Source organism: Sebastes umbrosus, chromosome 16 (genome assembly GCF_015220745.1).
Source record: "Sebastes umbrosus isolate fSebUmb1 chromosome 16, fSebUmb1.pri, whole genome shotgun sequence".
In the NCBI taxonomy this organism is placed as follows: domain Eukaryota; kingdom Metazoa; phylum Chordata; class Actinopteri; order Perciformes; family Sebastidae; genus Sebastes; species Sebastes umbrosus.
In genome coordinates this window covers 12,548,306-12,574,072 of record NC_051284.1, presented here as the reverse complement: position 1 = coordinate 12,574,072, position 25,767 = coordinate 12,548,306, and the positions used below count along the sequence as shown (strand labels likewise).

The 25,767-nt window shown below is 41.7% G+C and overlaps 2 protein-coding genes across 8 annotated transcripts in view; one reads left to right on the top strand and one right to left on the bottom strand.

Moving 5' to 3' along the window:
- LOC119504509 (coiled-coil domain-containing protein 9B) overlaps positions 1-17,498 on the bottom strand; it is a 20,668-nt gene extending 3,170 nt beyond the window's left edge. The window contains exons 1-13 of one of the 4 annotated variants that reach the window (XM_037796672.1): positions 17,243-17,498; positions 13,548-13,655; positions 13,303-13,407; positions 13,004-13,159; positions 11,179-11,328; positions 7,883-7,942; positions 5,803-5,981; positions 3,429-3,478; positions 3,257-3,292; positions 2,402-2,498; positions 1,206-1,239; positions 516-1,107; positions 350-432 (exon numbers count right to left, since the gene is read on the bottom strand). In XM_037796672.1, the coding sequence (XP_037652600.1) occupies positions 350-432; positions 516-1,107; positions 1,206-1,239; positions 2,402-2,498; positions 3,257-3,292; positions 3,429-3,478; positions 5,803-5,981; positions 7,883-7,942; positions 11,179-11,328; positions 13,004-13,159; positions 13,303-13,407; positions 13,548-13,655; positions 17,243-17,254 (1,662 nt within the window). In that variant the 5' untranslated portion in view covers positions 17,255-17,498. Of the gene's footprint in view, positions 1-68; positions 433-515; positions 1,108-1,205; positions 1,240-2,401; positions 2,499-3,256; positions 3,293-3,428; positions 3,479-5,802; positions 5,982-7,882; positions 7,943-11,178; positions 11,329-13,003; positions 13,160-13,302; positions 13,418-13,547; positions 13,656-16,669; positions 17,074-17,242 lie in introns of those variants that run through there. The other 3 variants (XM_037796674.1, XM_037796670.1, XM_037796673.1) reach the window with 3 other exon arrangements.
- si:dkey-248g15.3 (FKBP-type peptidyl-prolyl cis-trans isomerase SlyD) lies at positions 6,641-25,767 on the top strand. 4 transcript variants are annotated; one of them, XM_037796677.1, is made up of 6 exons: positions 6,641-6,647; positions 24,951-25,001; positions 25,135-25,148; positions 25,237-25,275; positions 25,369-25,392; positions 25,489-25,767. In XM_037796677.1, the coding sequence occupies exons 2-6, from the start codon at positions 24,992-24,994 to the stop codon at positions 25,681-25,683; spliced, it is 282 nt and encodes a 93-aa protein (XP_037652605.1). In that variant the 5' UTR covers positions 6,641-6,647; positions 24,951-24,991; the 3' UTR covers positions 25,684-25,767. The 4 variants fall into 4 exon arrangements, with proteins under 4 accessions (XP_037652605.1, XP_037652606.1, XP_037652604.1 ...); XM_037796678.1 differs by lacking the exon at positions 6,641-6,647 and adding an exon at positions 24,849-24,867 and having other exon boundaries at positions 24,947-24,995; XM_037796676.1 differs by lacking the exon at positions 6,641-6,647 and adding an exon at positions 24,849-24,867 and having other exon boundaries at positions 24,947-25,001.

Here is a 25,767-nt window from a genome sequence, read left to right as displayed (position 1 = left end):
CATACACAAAGTATTAGTTGATAGATGATTTCTTTTCCAAAATAGCCAATTATGAATCTCTTTTCTATATGAATAATTTAAGCAGGCGGTTATATATTATCAAGCTGTTTCAGTGGTGGATGAGATGAAGAGGCATTCTCCTCTCATGAGACTATTTCTCCTGCACTCCAACAGGCCTCAGAGGTGGTGAATGTACTTAAACTGAAATTGGATATCACACAGCTGCAGTGCAGATATACTGCCTCTCTCTCTCCATCCATTTAACTCATCATCCATTTGCACTTCGCTCCATCAGTCCATTTACACATCTATTGATTCTTCCATCCCTCACGCTGTCTCGCACACTGACCTTGTCGCTGCTGGTGGAGTGTGTCGGGCGTGTTTCTCCTGACTCCAGGCTCAGGACAGACAGGCCGGCGTCTATTAGTTCCTCTTTGTAAGAAAACCAACATTAGTTTCGTTATAAACCATCCAGATATAGAAGAAAAGTAAGGGCCGTTGAAGCTATTTCATACCTGTGTTTGTGTTGCTGATGTTGCACTTGGCAAGCTCTACAGGCTGGACAGAGCTCTCCTGTAGAGAGGCACAGGCTTTTTCAACCGAGGAGGTGCTGGGAGCTGTGGGGAGGGCGCTGTCTTTTTTACTACATTCAGTTTCAGGCGCCTGCTGCTGGGCAACAGGAGGAGCAGACGGACCACCTCCCTCATCCTGAGGACCACCGTCGTCCTGCTTGGCACTTTCAAGAGGCTGCTGTGGCCCCTGCACTTTGTGTTGGTTTTTTTTAGGTGAGGAAGCTTTTGAGGATGTCGCACTTCTTGATTCGGAGTCCTGAGAGCCTGTGGTTTGCTTTGTGTGATGGCCCTGGAGGAGCTCCTCTGAGAAGCGTACTTTCTTCTCCGAACCCCGAGGCGACGAGTCCTCTGCCGTCCCCTGAGTGGGGGGTGCGTCATCTCTCAGTGTAGCCATGGATCCGCTACCTTCCTCAGATGCACTGAGTGAATCTGGGCTGGGCGACAGCTTCTTTTTCGAGTCCTCATCTTTCTGATCTTCTCCATCCGTGAAGCCGTCGAGTTCCTCCAAGAAATCCTCTAATGTCGTGTCAGGAGACTAGAGGATGAGATTAGACAAAACAAATCATTTTTTGCATCTTTAGTAACATTTATGGAAAAAGTCATGTTTACGCTCACACAGGTTCGATATCTCACCTCTAAGTTCTCTCCGTCTTCATTTGCCTGCCATCTAAAAAAATAAAGGGATTTTTATCAAAACCGATTCTGTAACATTTTAGAAAAATTGCGTTGTAAATATGTTATTCTTTTCTGCAATACCATATGCAATTAACAGTAAACTCTATAGAAAGGCTAACGAAATAAAGTTGACAGTTTGGGAATTATTTGCTTTCCTGTCAAGAGTTAGATGAGAAGATCGATACCACTCTCTAGCTTGGCTCAGTCCTGGGATAACAAAATACTGACTAAACTAGAATTACCACCTTGCAGTTGTATGCCTCTGCAGTTCACATCCACATCTGCTTTATCCTCTTAGACATTTGTGTGAAATTGTCATAATTAACATGAATTCTTGAGTTATGGCCAAAAACGTATGTTTTGACCTTTAACCACCAAAAACTTATCAGTTGAGTCCAAGTGGATGTCTGTGTCAAATTCGAAGAAATTCCCTCAAGGCGTTTCTGAAATATCGCGTTCAAGAGAATGTGATGGACAACCAACCTATCGCCGGCACGGAGGCATAATAAAACAAGATATAATGTGTTAATTACAGATACCTTTGTACAGAGCCAGGCAAGCTGTTTACCCTGTTTCCAGTCTTTATGCTAAGCGTCTTCTAGTTGTAGCTTCATATATAAGATTGATACTACGGCATGTACAATATGAGAATGGTATTGCCGGTCTGAATGCTGTTTTGCACTGCCCCCTGACCCTTACACCGAGACACACAGAGAGGAAATCATCTAGCACATTACACTCTCACACTAAAAGGCTATAATGCCTCACTTCCAGGTCGGTGGCCTTGTAGCTTTTTGAGATTATGAGCTTATGTAACAACACACCCTGAAAGCCTCCTCACCGCCCAGCACAGTAGCTTGTTTCAGAGGAAAAAAATTAATACAGTGAGACACCAATGAGGCCTTCTGGGTTATTTAGTCAGCTGCCACAATTTCTAAATCAAGCCTCATGACATCCGGGGGAATTTGTACATTAGGGCACAGTGCAGGAAAACAACAATTCCCACATTCGTTTCACGTATTTCCCTTTAGTCAGAGTATGTTTTCTCGTTACACTTAATTGAGGCTGTGGGGAGAGTCATCCCATCGGTTGAATCAACTTTAACATCAGGTTGCTATTTGTGCGTGGCACTAATGTAGATGATGTTTACTTACCTCCTGGCTCTCCCAGTCAGACGATCTATGCCTTTTGCTTTACTGCTCATCACTAGTACATTTTTAGCTCCCTTGTCTTTGCCTCGCTTCTCGTGACCTAGGACAGAAGAATACTGAGAGTTTAAGTCACAATTAAATTACATTTTACATAAAAAGACATTTCTAATTTCAGCAGTACATCTAGAATTGTTTCTTCGCTGTGTGGGCTTAAATTTCTTTAAATATCAGGAAAAAAAATATAATTTTCGAGCAACATTATCTGCCTTTCTCTCTCTATAAGTTTAAAAAACAATGAATTCAAGGTGTTTTCACTTGTAATAATTAAAATAAATCTGCCAATGGAAAAAGTGAAAATTCTCTTGGTAAGATTTCTTGAAATAAGATGTAATATATAGGCTTTTCAAGATAAAAAGAGATCTTCATATTAGCTGAGAAAACTCATTTTGAGCTATATTTCAGTGTTGTGTGTCATAATAAGCCTGTAATGCTCAGAAGTAGTATTTCTTTCACTTGTATGCATGCATTTCTCACTGAAATGTTACTTGTTAGGTGAATGTGTCTTATATTAAGTGTTATGGGATATTCTGACTAGTAATCAGACAAATATACTTTGTAAGATTTTGCATTTTTGCAGTGAATCCCACATGAATTATATCCCACACTGATATTCTGTTTCAACATAAACATATCAAACTATAGCTGCAAGATGCTCTCAGAATGCTGTTTCACTGAGACTTCAGAAATAACATAAAATCACAAAAGTGTGTACGCTATATGATGATTTTAAAGCACTAAACAAACATACATAAATAATATTTTAATAAATAAATAATATTTCAGTGTGGGTTACTGCACCTGCCCTGGACTGTCCTCTTCTAGCATTTCGTCCACCTGGGATAAATAAAAAAAAAAGATTAAATAAAAAAGACCAAGATAATGAAATATGTCATGTTATTGTTATTATCAAATTGTGATTTGAAAGGTCTAATTCTTCGTGTTCCTAGTTTGGACTGCGTGAATGTCTCACCTCTGCTGGAAGGCCCCCAGTCTCTGTCAGGGACGGATTTGTCTGAGAACCTAAAAGACAGAAACACAAATCAATGTACCAGCAGTGTCTTAGTCATGTCTCAAAATCACTTTTTGTTCAGGTGACATAACAGCCCATCTCCGCCCCATCAACGGGCTCTTCTGACATTCAAGTATCATTATTGTACATTATGTAAATTTGAGACTTTGCAGAATCAGTGAGAGGTTTTGCTCCGTGAGTCACACCCTTGCATTTGCACATCCAGTGAAGCCATCTACATTGTTGAGTAGAAAACACATTTCCTCTTCTATTCTTACTCGAGGGTTCTTGTTTAAGCCTCGCCAAATAAGGCAAGGTATTCCATCCCTTATCCCGAGCTAAGAATAGCCGCTCCTCCCTTGTCTCTTTACATTTTGATGCCTCCTTAAACAGCACATTCATTTACTCTGCAACTCTTTGTACCGCGGCCTGGTTTGTTTGAAATCTAACAAACACTTCAAATGAATGGGCTGCATTTCTTCCCTCCAGTCAGTTGTCTTCACAGTGTGAGAATGCATAACAAGTTGCCCTAACATACTATGACATAACTCTTCATAAAATGATACAATTTGCCTAAAACCTAATTGTTTGGTGATGCAATAATTCAGCCACATCCTGTGACTTCATGAGATTTAGTCTTGTGATCATGTGGGAGTTAAGGGGAGTGGGAGTCGTCCCAGTACCTCATCTAATGGATTCTTCCACTGAATAATCTCACATGAAAGATGCAGGATGTTCTTCACGGTTAGTTTGTTTGTTACCTACAGCTGCATTAAAGTGAATGAAGCTTTTCATTAACTTCAAAAGTAAAAGAAGGAGGAGAGAAGAAAATAAAAAAAGGTAATAGCTTGATATTTTTGGGAAATATGCTTACCGGGTATTCACTTTTCTTTCAGAGAGTTAGATGAGAAGATCGATACCACTCTCATATTTGTTAAATATGAAGCTACTGCCAGAAGACAGTTACTGTAGTTTAGATAGCATAAAGACTGGAAGCAGGGGAAATAGCAAGCCTGGCTCTGTCCAAAGCTAATTTGTCTGCCAGCACCTCTAAAGCTATCTCACTTGTATCTCGCTTTTAAAGCTGTTGAAAAGAAAAATCAGTAAAAAATGTAACTTTGTGGCAGAGCAATAACGTTAGTTCCAGCATGTGAATTCCCGTAAAAAACACAAATCGTGATTTTTACATTCTGTTTGTGTATAGATTAAACAAACAGAACACAACATGTTCATTTGTGAGCTTTACAGGTGCTGGTACGTAACGTTAGGCATATTTTTAAACTTTGGACAGAGCCATGCCAGCAGTTTCCAGAGGTGGGACCAAGTCATTGTTTTGCAAGTATCAAGTAAGTCTCAAGTCTTTGCACTCAAGTCCTGAGTCAAGTGCCAAATCAAGATAAACAAGTCCAAAGTCAAGTACAGAGTCCTAAACTTTCTATTTGCGTTTCTGTCTGTAATTTTTGACCCGCACGTGTTGCATCATTTTTTCCAACTGGCGCTCAGTAACGTAACGTTAGTTCTTCATGGTTCTCTCCTGCGACTTGATTGGATGCTGTTGAATTGGTTCAAACAAAGTGGATCTGGGGAATTAAGTGTCGACTTGCTGGGAATGAATAGCGTTAACGTTAGTTGATTCAAATTAATAAATTCGTATGACACGTTTTAAATAACATACTTTTTAATTTTTGGGCTTGGGGGGAATGTATCAAATATTATCAAGTCAACAAGTCATTAGTGTTACAGTCCAAGTGGAGTTGCAAGTCTTTTTTGATTTTGTCAAGTTGAGTCTAAAGTCATCAAATTTGTGACTCATGTCTGACTCGAGTTCAAGTCATGTGACTCGAGTCCACACCTTTGGACAGTTTCCAGTCTTCATCCTGCTTCCACTCTTTATGCCAAGCTAAGCAAGCCAGCTGCTGATGTACAGACATGAGAGTGGTATCAATCTACTCATTAAGTCTCAGCAAGAAAATTAATAAGTGTATTTCCCAATATATTGAACCATTACTTTAAAAAAAACAATAACGGGAGGATTATTAGTCAAGTTTATTAAATTACATGATGTGAGGTTAAAGTAAAACAATGAAGAATCATCTTATTTTAGAACAAAGTGTATACCTAAGGGGATTGAAGACTGGTGGTTAGATAAGTAGATTTATTCTTAACTGGACAAATAACACTCTACTCTGTGCTCAGTCAACATTTCCAAGAATTGACTTCTCCAATATAAAAATAGAGGGAGCCAATGAAATATCACCCGGAGGGACAGCTGTAGGAAATCTAAGACATCAGCAGATGAAGTGCGATGGGAGGGCTGAGTGTTAAAAAGTCTTACATGTTCTCAGTTTTGTCCACGTCCCACGCCCGTCTCCACTGGCCCTTTGCGTTTTTGTGGCGTGCCACTCTCTCCCTGTCGATCTGCTCGCGCTCTTTCTTCCACCGCACGTACTCCTCCTGCTCCTCTTTCGACGTGGGGATGTTGAGGTCTGTAAAGGCCTGCAGGCTTTCAGGCTCCTGAGCAGACACAAGACAGTTTAGTGTGTTTTTAATGCATGAAGTAGCCCTCTTAATGTAGATTCATATCAGGTGACTGTCCACTCATCAGTGATGAAGCACTGGCATTGAAACGTGACTAAATCAAACACCTGCAAGCGCCACGTTATAATACATCTGAAGCATCGCCCTTCACACTAATCAGAGCAGTGAAGCTCAACAATAGCCTCGCATTAAGCACGGCTGCTCATAAAACAAGAACAGATTCTCATCTCTAAACAAATATTTAAACAGCAACAGGGCAATACACAGATCAGTAGGGTTAAAGCAAACAAGGATATTTCTCGTATCTTCATGCATGCTACTTTACTGTAAATGCCAATCACGGTATCACTGTACATACTGATGAGTGTCTGTTCATTCCAGTTAGCTCCCATTTGATTACAAGAAGCTTCTTGTTTGTCTACCGTGATGACTACAAAGCAACACAATCGAATTCTTTGAGACAATATTCCAGGAACAGTGCACAGTGTACAGTAAATGCAATTAGGTCCCCTTCCTCCATTCCCCTCTTAAACTGTTTATTGATCTATGTGATGAGAGCAGAAAGGATTGCTTGCTAACACTAAAGAGAGATGTGATGCAGGCTCTTTAACACATCAAAGGGGACAGAGGCCGTGTGCTCTTGTTACAAAGCCCCGGAGCGAACCGGCACTACAAACACCGCTGTGCTCCGGGGGAAATCACGTAAAAGACCGGGAACTCTCTGAGTGAAAGTGCTCATCAGTATTTTTCGACAGCAGGAGGGAGATGATGTATAGAGTTGTGAGTACAAAAATGACAGAGAGAGAAACAGCTCAGTGCCGGTAAGAAACGAGGATGGGTGATGTTTTCCCCCTGAGGTGTGGCCCAATCACAGCCAAATAAACATGTTGCCTTCCTGTGTACAGTTATTGGAGAACATGGCATCTGTGCTCATCCCTCTGTTTTCCACCTCCTCTGCCCTCCCTCCCCTCCGGGCCCCCCGGAGGACATTTGGGGCCACAAGGGACGCTGCTCTCGCATGTTCCAACAGGCCGTCTCCTGCTGACACCCCAGTCGCCCTGCTAATTAGCACTTTTCAATTTCCTCGCCTACGTGAGGCCTCGCAGGGAGGTTGTCAGGGGCCGGGTCAGGTAGGGAGGAAAGTTACATTGAGTGAGTCTGGCCGGTGCTGAGAGAGAGCAGAACTCGGGCTCAGACATGTGAATGCAAATAAGAGGAATAAGAATGATCATGCTGTTATTCTCAACTGCGTCCTCTCGTCCTCCAAAGCTGCACTGGTTTAAGCCTGAAAATGCCAGAAGAGGTTTCCCGGTACATTTGTTAAACAAAGCAGCTAACAAAAGCCCAAGGGCTGTCTGACCTTTACCCCCTTTACACAACACCTAAAAAAAAACACTCAGCAGGCAAGGTACAGAGAGGCAGAGACGCATGAACAGCATCACTTGTCATGTGGCGTATTCGGCTGGCCTTTGAAGCCCGTCCTCCCTGCCTCCCTAGTTAGCCTGTTTGTCGCACGCCCGATCTGCGAGACAGCTGTGAGCTACTCCAGCAACGTTAACACGCGAGCCAGCGGGGGGCAGATGGGGACGAGCACTAGAAAAATGGGGGAGGGGGTGGCGTGCTTGGCAACGTGTTGTGCCTGTCTGCATGTGAGCGTTTGTGATGAGGAGCACATATTTGCATTTCTCTGTGTTTTCATGCGCTCACATAGTGCCGCTCATGTGGAAACCTTGTATTTCACATTTGTTTTCATCTCAGTGAGACATGTGATCACTGTGAGCTGGAGATACAACCCTTTCTCAAATTTCTGAGCTGGGTAACGTATTAGAGAGAGTGACAATATGCATGTTAATATGTCGTGTAAGTTTATGTGTTACCTGGCATTGCTCTGAAAGCCTGTGATCCTCGGTGTGCTTCTGCCCTTGTTTAACCCCATCCTGTCACAGAGGAGAGAAAAAAAAGGAAGATGAACATAACAAACAATAAGGGTGACACAGCAACTTGTTGCCAGCCAATTAAACATGGTTGTAAAAGAGTCACCTTACTGCCGCCATAAACAGTGAGATCATATCAAGCCAGAGCAGAAACTCATCCATTGAGAAAGATTAAGAGGCCAACACTGTCCCCAAGTGGACTGATGGTGCTACAGCATCATTTGGCACTTTGTATCTCAGTTTTAAATGTCCGCTCTGCTATGAGGTCATCAGAGCAGAGAGCAGGTGGTTGAATTTCAGTGGTTTGGAAAATGAAACTCCTCGTATTGCAGGTGGAGGATTGTATGAATTTTTTGTTCAAGGGTATTTCTGACTGCAGAGTTGTACTCTGGCGAACACAGTGGATGAGTCATGTTGCCATTAATAGCAACACTTGTATGAACAGCCGAGGGGGGGAACGACGGTAAATGCTGGAGAGAGTGGTCTGGTGCACCTACAGACAATGATGCCCACATACGCACACTCTGCTACCCATACCCGAATGCAGCATGGGTTACAGAGCGGTGCAGGAATGAGTCCTAAAACCTAAAACCCTGAAATGAGTTAGCATTTTAGCATTTCCGGTTCCATTGTCTGGAAGTCAGTGTTTTTTTTTAATGGGTTTTTAGTTAGATGCCTGAAGTAAAGTCTGTGGTTAACACAAGCTTAAGAGATTTTAACGTTTTGTTCTACGATATAAAAATATGTCAGTAAATATCCCACTCGTGAATTTTGAAGCTTTTTTACATCTTTAAAAAGGCGGTTGCTAACAAGTGGCTAAATGAGACTACTAAACGTCATCACGCCGACTTGCTCGCCTTTACAGCCTCGTGTATACTCGCGCTTATGTGACCGTGGTGTAGATCGTTTATAGCCTAACGTTAGCTTTTTACTTCTGTGATTGCATTTCCACTTCAAAAATCATAAAAGTGGTGTTCATTTGTGGAGATAATGTTATGGAACAAAACGTGGAAGTATCATAAACGTGTGTTTACCACAAAGCTTATTTTCCACAATAATCCAAAACCTAATGAAAATTAGGCTTTTTGACCAGAAGGAACCAGGGCGATGCTGACTTCCTGGTTGGCCAACAAAAATATGTCATCCCTACAGCACTCTATACACAAACAAAAAAGACCCCTAGAGGTGTTTCACAAGTTTCATCACAAAAAAAAAACAACTAAGATATGATTTGGCAATTTTATTACTGGGCTCTTCCAGACAAACTTTTAATTCTTTTTAATAAAAACAAAAACAAAAATATAGACTTCCTGCTGTGCCACGTTTCTCCTGTTTAAGTGCAAATGTTGTTTATCAGTTAAGAATTTCAAAATAAGGGTGTATCTTAAAGATTACGTATCGATGTTTTCACTTTGCATCGAAATATTGGATCGTTGATCATTAAATCCACATCGATGGATTACACCTCTACTGACGACCTTGTTTCTTTTCTTCTTCCTCCTCTCACTCCTTCCTCCTCTCCCTCTCTGACCCATTCCTGGCACCTTGCCAGGCCCGTTTCTTTGGCAGCATAATGAGCCTTTTCAGAGTGAGAAGGCAGCCGAATGTTAATTAGATCAAATCGGTCCTTTCAGGATGGTGGGAATGAGGAAACAATCGTGCCGGAGGAGAGCAGACCACTTAAGGTTCCAGAGTGGAGAAATGGAGGCTGGAAACAGACGGTGGGCTGCCAGCAGTCTCTTCCTCCGCCTCCTTCTTTCCTCCCTCCCTCCCTCTACATTTCCTTTCTCCTGTCTCTCTGTCTCTCTCGTGAGTGTGAACTTCCAGGCATTACAATCTGCTTGGGACACTGCCAAATAACCACACCCCTCTCACAGTGTCATTATTTATTTCCAGGGTGACACACACACACACACACACTCATTAGAAAAATATTTTAGAGGCAGGGGAGACCATATGAATATGCAGCTTATCATGGATTTGTTCCATACAAATATTTCATTTTCTCCTCCCATCAACACCCTATTGTTGATTGAGTTTTTCCCCGCAGCTCTCATATACCATGATACTGGTTATGTAAACAGGGACCACGTGGAAACCAGTTCTCTGGGATTCACAGATGACTGGGTGCACTGGAGCGCTGGCTACCGTTCAAGTGCTGATTCAGTCCACATGATAAATAAAGGGGGACAGACCAAGCGGGCCAGAAATAAAGGCAAAGAGAACAGCGAGTTCAGCCCATAGATATAGTGCACATTAACTCAGACGGGCCAGTGAGCAGCGCTCGGTGTATCAGTCAATCAGAGGTGGATGTATATATATATATATGTACATATTTAGCAAGAGCCTCCAATAGCTTTGTGTCAGGAGACCGCTCAAGCAACCAGACTGTGTCTGTGTTTACAGTGGTGAGGATCAGCTGTCTGTGCTGTGCCTAAACTCATTGATTGAGCAGCTTGTGTGTGTCTGTGAGAGTGTATGTGTGTGTGTGTCAGACTGAGGCAGAGCAGCTGTTCCAGAGTTTCTGCATACCCGGGGGGGCCTAAGTTCAATGACAGTGTGGCATTTCGCAGCCTAGCCGGGGGTACTGCATGTGCACGGGTCTCTGCCCATCTGCATTAAACATGGGATCTGAGACCTACAGTATACAGTGGAGCTATTGATGTTAAACATCTTCGATCTCATACTACCAATAACAAGGCCTTTTGTGAAGACAAGAGCTATGAAAGCATTGATCTATCTTTCATGACCCTGGAGGGACTCTGTGAACTTTACATCCCGTTCCACACGCCCAGGCATCTACACCCAGAGGTTGAGTGATTTTTCTTCGGCTAAAAATACAACAAAAGCTCCTCAGAGGGAGAAAGGAAGATAAATAGACATCAGACACTGAGTGGGATTACACACAAAAAAAAGTAGAAGCAGTCATCCAGGCCTTTTGAAGGTTTGGTTCTACAGTGCATCTACTCAACCCACAGCTCTATTAGCAGCCCCCCCTCCGTTAATCCCACCCCAGTCAGCCACAGCTCCAGTCCACCTCCTGTCCACAAACCATTGTGCTCCATCACTGGAGGGGTGTGGCCAGCCGACATGTCTGACATCTATGTAAAACACGTCGGTGCAGCACGGGAGAATGAACAAAGGGGTAAGAGAGGGTGGAAACAGACTGGAGAGGGTGCATGCCGGGTTTTAAATGTGTATGATCAGTGAAGTGTTCACTCTGTGTGTGTGATTCAGACCTGTGCTGCTGTGTCTCTCTTTGTCATGTGAGGTGGCTGCTTCCCCCTCCCCGCTGACTCCAAACACCTCGCCTGTCCGTCATCTGTAGGGCTCTTGACGTCCGCAGGGCCCGGCCTCTTCTCTGGCCTCTCGCTCACCACCCGCTTACCCTGGAGAAACAGTTACTCGTATTAGGGTATCACTACTGTAGCAATGTGCATGTGCTGTCCTTATCATGCACAAGAAATATTAATTTGAGGGTTCAAATTACTAATTTGTAATACAACATTTTTCATTCATGTGCACAAATCAGAACATTTACCACTGACACCTGCTGGCCTCTACAGACACATTCATTGACAGAGGATTTTTATAGTTCTTAAACCTAAGATTTAACCCCTTAAAACATTGACTGCCTGCCTATTCTGTCTTTCAGAGGTTGTTGCAGGCTGAGTTTTCAAGCCAGAGTGAAGCGATAAAGTTACGCTAAATATTGGTGAGGGAAAACTGGCATGGTGATTTTCAAAGGGGGGATTATTGATCATTTTTTTATCAATTTTCGAATGGTAAATGGTTAAATTTATTTATGATTAGAACAACTTGACACACGGTGCTGAGCTGTATCTCAAATTCATCTTCATGTTCCCATCTTTCAGATGATGTTCACCACTTCTATGTGGCATCTACTGTTGACTATTTGCCCCTGAACATCCCGTCCACCAACCCAACCCTCTAAAAAGGAGGGCAGAATGGTAAGGGGTTAAACCAGCAGCTCTCTCACAGCTGCACATTTATAGCCATGCTAGCGGCGTGTCTCTTTGGATAACTATGTCAGTCACCCGGTCAGATCACCACGCTTCAGTCCACCAGAATGAAATATCTCAACAACCACTGGAGGCATTGCCATGAAATGTGCATCCTAAATGACTTTGGCGATCCCCAGTACTTTGGTTTATGACCAAATACCTGAAAAACGAATGACATTCCCATCAGCCTCAGTTGTACTTGGTGTTTACAGCTAATTAGCAAATGTTAGCAGGCTAAAGATGTTGAACATGGTAGATATTACTTGCGAAACAGCAGTATTTCAGCATTGTTATTAGCGTGCCTTAACATTTAGCTCAAAGCACTGTTGTGGCTCACAGTGCTGCTAGCAGGGCTGTAGACTCTTAAGTCTAGTGGACTACTCTCACAGCTTGGTTGAGCAGGAAACAGGCATATTTAGCCTATTTCTTATATTTAACATATTTTGTTAACTAAACCATGAGTAAATAGATTCATTAGAAAGTTGTGGTACTGACGACATAACCATACTCTGACAGAAATCTAACATGCTTTGAGCTTTGGCCGAAGCCAAGCACTGAATAGTGCACTGTATTATATCTAAATTAAACACTAGAAACCTAAAATCGTGAAATATTAAGAAAACATTTGGGGAAAAGTCAAATAAAGCAGATACGGCAATTTTTTTCTTGTAAGCTGAACATTTTCTCACAGTGCCATCAAAGCTTCAACCATGGTTCATACAGTATATATGTATATGTAGGTCTTGTTAATAGTTCATATTAGCCTATATAATAATCATAATATTTTCAATTCAGTACCTTCAAACTGTGTCTGTTGTCTGACCTATCCAAGCCAGGAGGGCAGCAGCTCATGGAGTAACGTCTACACTGTATATCCATCATTCATTAGTGTACTTATTGATTTCAATGAGGAATTGCTTTTGTATTATTCTTTCATTTATTACAGTAAACAGTAATGCTACAGCGTTTGTTTTTGTAGTCTCCTATATTTGTCCTTGTTGCTTCAAGTGGAAACTGGTACTGCAGTCAGTGCATTTACCTTCTTGCCAGCCATGGTGACCATCAGCTGCTTCCTGTGGCCTCGGCCGGCACCCTGCGGAGGGCCTTCCCCCCCCTTGTCCGGCCCGGCCTCCTGCTGTCCTTTCCCAGCTGGTGAACCGCCGCTGAATGGCTTCGTCACCACCACGCGACTATCCTGCTCCAAACCAAAGACACAAACATGTTATAAAATATTCATAGTTTGTAGCATCTTTTTCCAGCAGAGCAGCGTTTTGAGGCATTAGTTAGTCAAGTATTATTACACTTCTTAAGCCCGTCACCTCATCTTGAGAAACTCACACTGGTGGACTTGCTGATTGTGATGGTGAGATCCTCAGCTTTGCCCTTGCGGTTCTGCAGTGACATACCTTCCTCTTCTGCCCTTTTTCTGTCCTCCTCCACCTCCTAAATGCAACTCAATGAAAACAACAGACTAATCAGGAAGCCAGAAAGAGCTGCAGGCTTTTCACAGAAAAGACACATGCCCCCAGACTGAAATGTTGGACTCCACAGAAGCCTCTCTGCCTGCGAGCACTTGTCCTTACCTTGTGCCTCTTCATGAGCGCTTCATTCTTCCTGCGGAGAGCCTGGATCTTCTTGTCCAGTTCCAGGTCCCTCTCATGATCCCTCTTGGGCATCATGTCACTGGGAGTCTGGGAAGAGACACATCGGATCATTGATACAATAAAAAAGTAACGTCACGTTTCAAAATTAGGCCTACGGTGCTCAATTTTTCTTTAGTGCATCAGCACAAACTTTTTGATATTTTTAGCTTTTGGGCATCATATGTATTTTGTGAACACTAGTGTGGTACCTGAGTCTTACAGATACGAAAACAATACCTTTTTTTCAACTTCACTTTGAGAAGCATAAACTTTATTCTACAAAACTTTTGTTTCACTTTATAAAAGAAGCCAAGAAGTAGTGCAACATTTTGATTTAAATAATTAACCACCTGATTAAAGAATAAAACAATGATTACAAATCTGACCAGACATTGCATGCGGTACTTGAGGGTTTTCAATACACCGCTGACTGTGTGCTACGATAACACACAGCACTAACACATCCTTACACCCACCACAGATGGAGCATTCATTACGAAGCTCGGTTACACAGGGAGAATGCATATGCGGAGCAATCCTAAACATCCCAATGCGGTCAGCAGGGCATACCTCCTCATACGACACGAGACCAAGTACCTAAAAATCCCCCTGTGCTCTCATGGAACAGCAACGAGGTGCGTGTTAACACTTCCTTTCATGAAAATCTCTCTTTAACATACTGCAAACACGTGCAAGAGAGCTGCTGAGTTGGAGAAATGTGCACAAATATTAAAAAGAGGAAAGATTAGGATAATATTACAGAATGATAATGAGGAGGAATCAACCATGCCCGACACAGAGATCTCATTTGCTTTAGCCTGCAGCAACTTAATGTTCCCTCTCCAGTCTGGTCTGTTTGGTCTTTCCGAATGTGTGAGTGGGGAAACTGTGATTCCTTTAGCAACTAAAGGGCACATGTCTCAGACGACTGGTGAATGAGGGACTCCTCTCTGCAGCATGAAGGTTTAGGAGAGTAATGCCACCCTTCTTTAAAGACTAAGATCCCTAGAGAGTGAGGTCGGGGGCATGACATGTCAGAGATGCCATGAAAGAAGAAGCTGTCCTTCATAGCCTGTTTTAAAGGAATAGTGCAACATTTTGGGAATGTACTCATTCACTTTCTTACTGAGAGTTAGATGAGATGATTGATCAGACGTAACTTCATGAAGTCTAGTCATCACTGTGAAGTTGACAGACAGCAGCAAGCAACTTACAATGGGTTTATTGTTTTGGATTAAACAAAATAGATAATTTGTGATCTTTAAAGGTGCTAGTAGATTGATTTTGTTGCATTTGGACAGAGCCTGTGAAAAATAGCTGTTTTCCCCTGTTTCCAGTCTTTGTGCTAAGCTAAGCTAACCGGCAGCTTGCTGTAGCTTCATGTTTAACATACAGAAATGAGAGCGGTAAACATCTTCTAATCTAATTCTCGGCAAGTAAGCCAATAAACATATATTCCAAAATGTTGAACTATTCCTTTAAATTGGTACACCAGGGTACATGAAATGCCAGCACGAGGACTGGTCACAAGCAGTGGGCAACCACCGGGTCTGAGAAGTGAAGCCAATGCGAAGTGCCTTAAACTTGCATTGTTTCTAATAGCCAGCAGGGGGCGACTCCTCTGGTTGCAAAAAGAAGTCTGATTGTATAGAAGTCTATGAGAAAATGATCCTACTTCTCACTTGATTTATTACCTCAGTAAACATTGTAAACATGAGTTTATGGTCTCAATCACTAGTTTCAAATCTTCTTCAATACAGCATGATGTTCATTTAGTAAATTATGGTCCCATTTAGTGTCAAATAGACCATAAAGCAGGGTATGCTTCAGGGCGTGGCTACCTTGTGATTGACAAGTTTGCAACCGCGACGTTGTCTGGTCTGAGAGTTGTCCGTGTTCTCGTCTTAGAACTTTAACCCTTTCACAGATTGTTTTCAGTTTATGAAAGTTAATTATAACCTTTTCGGTCGCCTACAAACGTCTTTTTCAGCGTTCCGTTGTACTTAGATCCGCCCTCTCATGTCACATCTGGTTGCAAAACACCAAGATGGCGACGGCCAAAATGCCGAACTCGAGGCTTCAAAACGGCAGTCCACAAACCAATGGGTGACGTTATGGTGACTACGTCCACTTCTTATATACAGTCTATGGTCACTAGGGAACTCCTACCTCATATGAAATACAACATATTGTTTCAAAGACACCTACCCCAGGCAATTAGACGATACTAATAGGAGAAAAAACATTTCTATTCTCAAGCAAACGGTTCACTTGCACTCAGCTTGTAGTTTAAGAGTGAAGAAGACACCAAAATGTAAGTTTTAACAGATGATAGACAGTGATGGACAAATCTGTACCAAAAACTTTGAAAAGATGGAATCAGAGATTGACGTTTGCTTGTTGCAAGCCAGCACCTAAGGGGACGGCATTTGTCTAGATACTGTCACAATGTTTTCATTAAGCACACAAACAACAGCACTCTGAGAATACTCAATGAAAAACAATCATTGTAACTCTTGACTGAATCATCTAGAACAAGTGTTTCCCACTTTGAATCAATGCTGGCATCGCTGACTGTTGTTATTCACAGCCGTGGGGGAAGTGACAATAGAAAAGTTTCCACTGCTGCTCGTTGAAACTGTGAAAACACATAATTCATTTTGAAGTATCCCATTCTCCACACTTGGTAGAAAAATATTCGGAAGGGGTCAGACCTTCTTGACAGAGACAGGAAGTACATGTGTCAGTCATTCTCCACCGTTGCCCCAGTGACGACAACAGAGTCGAAGGCTGCTTCTATGTGATTTTACTAGCACCGAATGATGACTCACGGCTAGCAAGCGCACAAAGACCATCACAATGGGACTGCGAGAATTTCTTTAGTGCTTTTCCCATCGGCGCCACTGTTACGCCTGCGAAGACTAGCTGCAGCTGAGATGTTATTGACTGGATGTAAGGTGTCAGCACAGACTTTTAGTCAAATAACAAAAAGCAACACATCCTGAATGCAGCGTGTAAATCCCGCACAGACACAGTGAGCACGAGTAAAAGTTGGGACTCACTCAGAGAAGCGGCAGACTGGAAAGTGGTTACCTCACAGCTTCTAGTTGTCAGGGTATCCAAACACAACAGACCATGAGGACATACCACCAAGAATAGGCGCAAGGGAGAGACACGCTGCCGAATCTGAATCTCAGCGAGGCCAATGGCGGAGTGAACACCGGCCTCCACAAACCGAAAAGTGGGGAGACTCTGTGTGGGGACGGTACCCCTCTGGGTTCGGCCGGCCAGTCCTGTGATAGTGCAGCATACATACACAACCACAAAACACACAGAGACAGACGTTGTGGGTCTGCCAGCGGACGGCACCCATGCCTGGACAGGCAGGCGAAAGGGAGGAGTGGGGGGGGGCTGCAGAGAAAAAGCTGCCAAGGCTTCCTCCCTATCCAGCGTTCCTGCCACCTACAGGAGCACCAACAGGGGAGAGAAAGAGCCAGAGACATAACTGAAACGCTGCATGTAGCCACAGCTAAATCTGCGACAGAGCTGAGGAGGAAGAGGGGGAACCTAACACCAGAGAGAGAGAGAGAGAGAGCAGGAGAGTGTGGGATGAGAAGGAGAGAGAAGGCACTCACGGGTCTTTCCATGTCAGCGGTGAGAGCTGGGCTGGGTCCAGGCGCGAGGCAGCCGAGGCGGCAGAGAGGGCTGCCTGGAGTCGACGATCATGCCTCGATTACAATGAGCCAAGTTGGGCAAGCAGCCAAGACGTCTAACAAATGCACAGAGCTCCCCTGTTAACGGATTTCACAGCACCCATCCGCCTATCCTCTCCCCCCCCCTATCTCTCTCTCTCTCTCTCTCTCTCTCTCCAACCCTCCCACCCTGCTGCACATATGCTCCCTCACTCCCTCTCGCCCTCTCTAAAGCACTTGCTCTTTCCCCTCCTCACTTATCCTCTGCTCAAAGCATGCTAGTTATATCCCCTCCCCACATACACCCACTAGTAAATTAGGGATATTGCTTAATTGACACTATAATATATTTTTTCTGTGTGTTTATATGTGTCATCATATACTTGGCAGCCACAGCAAATCTAAACTATGACTTATATTTTTTTTTCTTTTACGTATTCAAATGCTAAAGTGGCAATCTGATAATATTTGTAATAATATGTTATTATAGAATCTGATTGATTATTAATTTATCTTTTCTTTCTTTTTTAAAGCCATGGGTTTATAGATATATAATAGGGATGCACCGATCCAACTTTTTCAGTCCCGATACCGATAGCGGTACCTGGGATTTGGGTACCGATCCAATACCAGTGTTTAAATAATAAGCTGTATGCCTCACTGTGTGGAAGTGACTTGGATCATTCTTTTATGTGTAAGGCAACACCAGGCTTGACTTAAACATTGCTTTCTTAAACAAAATGTAACAAATATATACATTTATTAAAAATTTAAAAATGTAGGTATTAAATACATAAATGTACATAAATTGTTATTTATTATTAAAATAATAAATCCAACAACATGGCAAGAAAAGCTTCAAAAATTAACAGGAATTACAATTCAAGTGTAAACCTTTTTAATGCAGCAACAAATTGGTCAAAACTTAAACTAGAATTAAAATTCCAGTATATAGTGTATATAGTGTATAAACATTTTTCTTTTTAAAATCTGGTATTGGTATCGGTGCATCCCTAGTATATAAGGCATATGGGGTTGGTAGAGATCGGCTTTGGGTCTGTATTTGTGCTGATAATTTGTGATAAATAAAGATTTTTTATTTCCATCAAATATAGAGAAATTAAATCTTTTTTGTTTCTGTTTTTGAGAATGTTTATAGATATTTAATCATGTATTGTGTGTTTTCTGTGTGGGTGCTTTAAAATCTCTTTTATGTTATACTCTGACCAAATGAGATGGGGGGGAATATATCCTATATTTTTGAAAAGCTTCTTCCCATTCTGATGAGGCCTCATTCACATCTAAACGTGGCACTCTCTATAAATCCGGACATCATAAATGAGATGCGTGTGTTGTTTGTTCCCACTGTGGTTGCAACAGCTGCGTCTCCAAGGTCCAGACTACATGTTTGGAGTACTAAGGAAGCTTCCCAAAGACTGGATGGGGGGTTGCCTCCCGAATTTCCCACAATTCTTCATGCACGGCATGCTGCCTTTACCAAAGCCAAGTCTGAGAGCTAATGACATGCAGCGAACAGGCAGCCTGGCTGACAAATGCCATGCAGGCGTCTCAAGGAGAGCAGCAGCAGCAGAGTCAGGGCTCTGCAATTCCCAGAGCATTATGGAAACAAACACATCTTTGAAAGTGGCCAGTCTGAGCTACATTTGTAGTCCACATAGTTTACATTCTACATGGAGCAATCCTGCTAATGAGCTAAAGCTCTTTACAAAACGTTTTAGCCTACAGGCATTTGAGCTATTTTAGGAACAAATGTCTTGAAAGGAATGTTTGTGTTTGTTGTGTGTCCGCAGCTAACATGTTAATGCTGTACTTATTGCACTTAAAGGGACTGTTTGTAACTTCTTACACGTATAAATCACCCGGGTCGGTGTCCCATGCGTACTCGCGTGTGGCTACGCTGTTCAGACAAGACTCCAACACAAACTACATGGAAGCACCAAAACCTCAAAGCTATATCTAGTGAAGCCCGTCTTGCGAAACAGTGTTGGCCGCGGTTGGAGGACGCAGGGGAGACCGTAGCTTTGGTCTGCAGGACCGGAGTCTCTGCTCCGCTGCTCCTCTGCCTGTTTGCCTTCACTCAGCTCGCTCCACCTTTACACGTGCATGCGCGCACACTCCACACTCCAGAAGAGTTGGTTTAGCTCTGAGAATATCTAGTGAATGTACAGTGGACGTTTGTGCAGAAATAACTGTTGCAGCTCCTCCAGACCAACAGAGGTTTCCCGTGTCTTGTGAAGTGACGGGGCTCCGCAGCGAGAAACGTTATCATCTCCGACCGGGTGCCGGTGTCTCCCTCCGACCGCGGTCGGGAGGCTGAAACAGGAAAAGCCAACACTAGGATCAGCTGTGATTCATGGAGAGACCTTCGTCTGGTCAGCTAACATTACTGCCAAGCAGGTGAAATATAGAGTGATACTGTGGTTTTAACTGACGTGTGTCGCCTCACTGTTTTGAGCGATGCTCGTTCATGTCTATTAGAGCGAGCACAAGCGCGAGCAACAGGACGCTGACTTTCGTTGACTTAACGGCCACAGGTGTCGCTGTTAACAAGCATTTCTGATTCTTACAAACAGTCCCTTTAAATGGTGAATTAACTTAAGTACTTGAGTTCCAACCTTGTGATTAGGTTTATGAACTGGCGTCGATTATTATGAACATAACTCAAGTTAAAGGATACACCTAGTTCAATTTGAATTTATTATAATTAAAGGGACTATTTGTAACTTTCAGAAATGCTTCTTAACAGCGACACCTGTGGCCGTGAAATCAACGAAAGTCAGCGTCGGGCTCGTGCTTGTGCTCGCTCTAAATGGACATGAACGAGCATCGCTCAAAACAGTGAGGCGAAACACGTCAGCTAAAACCACAATATCACTCTATATTTCAGCTGCTTGGCAGTAATGTTAGCTGACCAGACGAAGGTCTCTCCATGAATCAATGCTGATACTGTGTTTGCTTCTCCTGCCTCAGCGCAGGCTTCAGCAGCGGGGCTCCGCAGCCAGAAACTCATCTCTCTCCGCCCGCAGCCGGAGAGAGCAGGAAGACACCGGCATCCGGTCGGTAACAAGACGATAACGTTTCTCTCTGCGGAGCCCCGTCACTTCCCAAGACACGGGAAACCTCTGTTGGTCTGGAGGAGCTGCAGCAGTTATTTCTGCACAAACGTCCACTGTACATTCACTAGATATTCTCAGAGCTAAACTAACTCTTCTGCAGTGTGGAGTGAGCGCACGTTCACGTCTAGAGGTGGAGAGAGTACGCGAGAACGCGCGCGCTGTCTGAGTGAAGGCGAGCAGGCAGAGGAGACGAGGCTCCAGCTTAGAAAGTTACAAACAGTCCCTTTAAAGACTCATTAAACCTATAAAACAATTAACAAGACTAGCTAAATAACCCACAGGCATGCTAGCTACTTTACTTTGCAGCTGATGTTTACCATGCTCTCCATCTTAGTTAAGCGTGTTAGCATACTAACATTTGCTAATTAGCACTAAGCACATAAAGTACCTCTGAGGCTGATGGGAATGTCATTAGTCTGGCTTGTATTTGCATGCTGCTAGCATAGTGAAAAACAATTTTATCCCTCACACACATTAATTTGCTTCCTTATACTGCTACTTTTCATTGTCAGGTTAATGTACACCATAAGTTAGTTATGTAGTTGATTCACTGTCTCCATTGTCATGCTTTCTACAGGCAGTTTGCAGGTCTATCTCTGGGCTAACACACACCTAGTATACCTGATGCTAATTAGTGCATTTACAGTTTACAGGTGAGCAGCTGTGAGGACAAACCTGCAGCTTGATGCCATAGGGAAGACACAGCTTTGATATATTAGCTTCATTGTTTTAGTGCCCACCTTAACTCAAAATTTGAAGAGTTTAAATGCAGGTTATTTTGTCTACTAGATATATATAAGTGAGACAGTAAAGTAAAGCTGCACTGACCTCCACATTAGCTCCATCATGCTAACAGCAGCAGCAGCAGACTGCAGTTACACACCACCGCCTCCAGATGGCGCCAGATCACCTGTTAAACTGGAGCCTCCAACACATGAAGAAGAGTCCTGAGGTTTATTCAAGGGTGCTATTAGTATACTGCTTTTGAACTTGAAATAAGGGAGTATACGTTCAGTTTACTTTTTATGTATACTTAACAAAAGTATACTTAAGTACACTTGGCTCATACTGACAGGCATACAGAAAAGTCCAAGTATACATGGCTGACAAGTATTTTCAAGACTCAAGATTCAAGATTCAAGATGTTTATTGTCACGCCGGTTATACAAGTACAATCGTGTGAAATGATTTTTGCTGGGAAGCTCCACTAAAAATAATAAGTTATATTACAATTATAAAAGGAAATACTTTGTACAAGGGCATATTAAGAACATAAACATATCAGGAAGTATGAATGTACATATATAATAAATACTTTATTCAAGGCATATTAGAATATATACAGGCATATTAAGAACATATACATTAAGAATATATACAGTATACGATATATGATTGAGGTACTTTTTGTGTGAGAAGGTGTTGTATGAATTATCTATTTAAAAGTCTGATGGCCTAGGGAAAAAACTGTTCCTCAGTCTGCTGGTGAGAGTCCTGGGGGTCCTGTATCTTCTACCAGAGGGCAGTAAGTATAATATATACTGTATATATAAGTAAGTAGATAAGTATACACAGAAGTCTAAGTATAGTTGGCCTATAGGCCTACTTACTTAATCTTTTGATCAAGATATACCTAAGAAATGTATAATTAAGTATTCTTGCCTTATAGGCTTACAGAAAAGAATAGTTGGCTTGTAGTTATGCTTACTTTTTGTTAGAGTACCCTATTAAAGTGTGTGAGAGTTTGTTAAAAGGATGTTTTGATATGAATTTACTTCAATTCAATCAAGTTTTTGGATTATCCGTTCACCGTAGAGACATGCGAGAACAACACATTTTATTAATTCTTTTAATCTCATCACAAATCATCCAGTCAAATAGAAAAAGGAAAAAGTGTATTTATGTAATACATACATCATCAAGTACTATAAGTTCATGAACTAAAAAGCAGAGATGCTTACAAGTCATTTTTGGCAAATCCAAGTCAAGTTTCAAGTCTTTGGCCGCCTCCCTTACAGCCTGCTTTCCTAAATTATAACCTTGCTCGATTTATGGTGGCTATGGTCGTAAATAAATATCATAATATTGTATAGTAAATATTCCATATTTATTCTTTTAATTTAAAAAAAACTACTGGTAAAAAAACACACAGATAAATTGGCATAAAACAACATGAAACATTAATGCAATGAAAAAGTGAATGAAATGATATTGAAATGAGAGAATAAAATGAAATGAATGAACAAAAACAATGAGAAAAAAAAAAAATTTCAGAGGCTGCCATGCAAGGTGTCAACTTGCCTAAACCCGCCCATCAGGATCTAATCTAAATACTCATTCACACCGATGGCACAGCCTTCAGGAGCAATTTGTGGTTAAATATCTTACTCAAGGACACCCTTGACATGTGAATGGAGGAGCCGGGAATCGAACCACCCCTATATATCCAGAATAAAAATCTGGATCAATAAAACTGATCATAATTGACTTGACTAGAAAGAAATGCTTGTTTTGCTACCAGCACTGGCAGTGGAGTGAATAGCTGTCTGGTTTCCACATCCTGTTTATTTCATAACATGATTCATTGACAAATTATCTAAAGTCACAAAGGTGCCATTATCTGAGAGACGCTGTAAAACAGATGCAGCACCGTTTCTTCAGCTTCCTTTAAAGTGCTCAACAGTTCAGAGTATCTCACCTAAATTACTATGATTTGACAGTGTTTTTACCGATGAGGTTATTTGCACGAAAGTAAATATGCACTGCAAACATTCAACCGAGACGTCCGTTTGTCTGAGCCACATGCAGCCACACACACACACCCATATTTATTCAGTTAGCACACAAATCCATAATTTATTTCAGGTTTGAGACAGAGTTAGATCAAAATATGAGATCACAACATGTTTAGACAAGTCCGCAGTTCAGAAAATAAAAGACAGGTCAGGTCATAATGATTTGGGTGTGTACTGCAAAACTCATCTGGACAGACACCTGTTCTGATTTGATCTGTCCTCTAGTGACCTCTAGTCACCTCATGTGACTTTTGCAATCTATTTTTGTATGAATGCCTTAGGACAGTAAAAGGTGTGTCAAAGCATTACAGTTGTGATCTGTATAATTCCTGCGTACACATAGACAATGAAGGTGTTGTTGCTGCTGTTGCAGTTTGAACTGTTTGTTACTAACAAAAACTTGTGTAAAACAGCGTCAGGGTTACCTCAATCACACGGTACTAATTTTACATTTATGATCGGTGAAGCTTCCTCCTCCCTCAAGTTTATTTAAGTCCTTGTACTTTACTAGAGAGTTCTCATTCTATGCTACTTTACATCTACTCAACTACATTTTAGAGGTAAATATTGTATTTTTTTTACTACATTTTTATAAGGTGAACTTCCCAACAGTAAAAAAAGTAGTTTAAATAAAAGAAATAAATGATTAAATATATAATAATGCGTCAGTAATAGTAATCCAATAATATGACACTCAGACAGGGCCCAGTCTGACAGACAATGTGCACTTTTACTTTTTATACTTTAAGAACATTTTGCTGCTGATACCTTTGTGACATTAAGTAAAACATTCTACTTGTAAAGGAATGTTCTTAAAGTGTGATATTGCGTATTTTACTTAAGTTAACTTTCTCAATACTTCCAGTATTCAACATTTGTGGTGGCCAAATTATGCTGTCACGTAGATAGGCCTGCTGTACCCTGCAGAACCTGTTTGCATGAGGCATAAATCAAATAAATGAATCAACAGCAACTTGTAACATGTAAGACTAAAATTGGTAGCTCACAGTGCATGCTGCTTTTGCTAAATATAGGATGTAATTAAATAAGAATAATATTTACAATAGCCAGTAAGTTTAGCATTTGTATGCGCATGATCTTATTTAGAATTGGCACATTCAACTTAATGTTTTTGTTACTGCAAGGATCCGTTTGCTGTAATTTGGCACTTCAGTGCTCATTTCTTCAGTCAAAAAGGATCCAATGTGTGACAACGATTTGCACATATGTTGAACATTTGGCATGTTCACAATGAATAATCAGCAAAGTACATACATTAATCATTTGATATTAAATGTGATCCAGATACCATTTACAAACAGTAAATAGTTGTGCAACAAAAGCTGTCCTGTAATCTCAACGTTGGGCCAGTTTAATTCCTCAGGTTACACCCCGGCTCTCTAGTGTCTGTTCAGATCTTTCACTTATTGTTTTGAGTTCAGGTGGAACTGTCGGTCACCTGGCCAAACCCAAATCTCACCTGTCCTGCAACTAAAACAGTCACATTTCAGAACACAAGATTTGCCTGCAGCGCTAACTAACACACCCACATTTCACACCCACACTTCATCTCACACCTTATAAATACAGACTGAGCACACACATTAGACACAAATCATTTTGATTTCTGCACAAGGTATGTAGTGGATTTGCAGCATTGTTGCTTATTTGTAATGATTGCTAGGAAACTTAATGATTCTCTCTTTTTTGCCCAGGAAGACTTTCTGACTGTAGACTACTGCACTTGTCAACAAGACAAAATGAGTGATTGTAAGTCTATTTGATTGTTACTTTTTTAAAGAATGCTTTTGAATAGTTTTCAGTGCAGAAAAATGTTTTAACGTGTGTAATTTCTCTTTTAATTTGCACATTATTGACTTTGTTTTTTGTCTTTCCATCACAGGCAAAGATAAAAAGGTGAGTTTGCTTCCGTTCAGTGCTTTAGGCCTGTCACTAACAGCATGAAATATACATGTGCACTTATGAAGTTGTTTCTCTCTCCTAGTGCAAGAAGGGAGAGGGGAATGAGAGGGGACAATGCCCAGTAAGACATCTTTCATCTTCCTCATGTGTGCTTCATTCTGGCTGATTTAGTAACTCTGTAGCGCTTGTGTTAATTTCCCATTATCTTTTACAGGAAGAAAGCGGAGAATGTGGAGAGGTAGAAGTTTACAACCTTTTTGAATTAAAACTATACAGCCGTTTATCTCTCTGTGTTTTAAAATGCATCAATCTTTGTTCTTATGATTGTTTCCAGGGAGGACAGGGAAACAAAGGACACAAACATGAACACAAACATGGAGACGAACATGGACACAAAGATGAACATGGACATGATCATGGTGATCATGATCATGAAGAAGATGAAAAAGGATGTCACGGTGGTGGTCGCGGTGGTTGTCGCGGTGGTGGTCGCGGTGGTGGTCGCGGTGGTCGTGGTGGAGGTAAATGATGAAGAAATCCTTGAACCACCATTCTGTGATAATGATGTAAAGAATGAAATACATCTCTAATAAACTAATCAAGAAAAAAGCAA

Excerpts from the sequence above, each read along its gene's own strand:
- si:dkey-248g15.3 (XM_037796677.1), top strand. Across the intron at positions 25,276-25,368 it reads ATGAGAGGGGACAATGCCCA|GAAGAAAGCGGAGAATGTGG; the intron begins GTAAGACATCTT and ends TATCTTTTACAG. Across the intron at positions 25,393-25,488 it reads AAAGCGGAGAATGTGGAGAG|GGAGGACAGGGAAACAAAGG; the intron begins GTAGAAGTTTAC and ends GATTGTTTCCAG.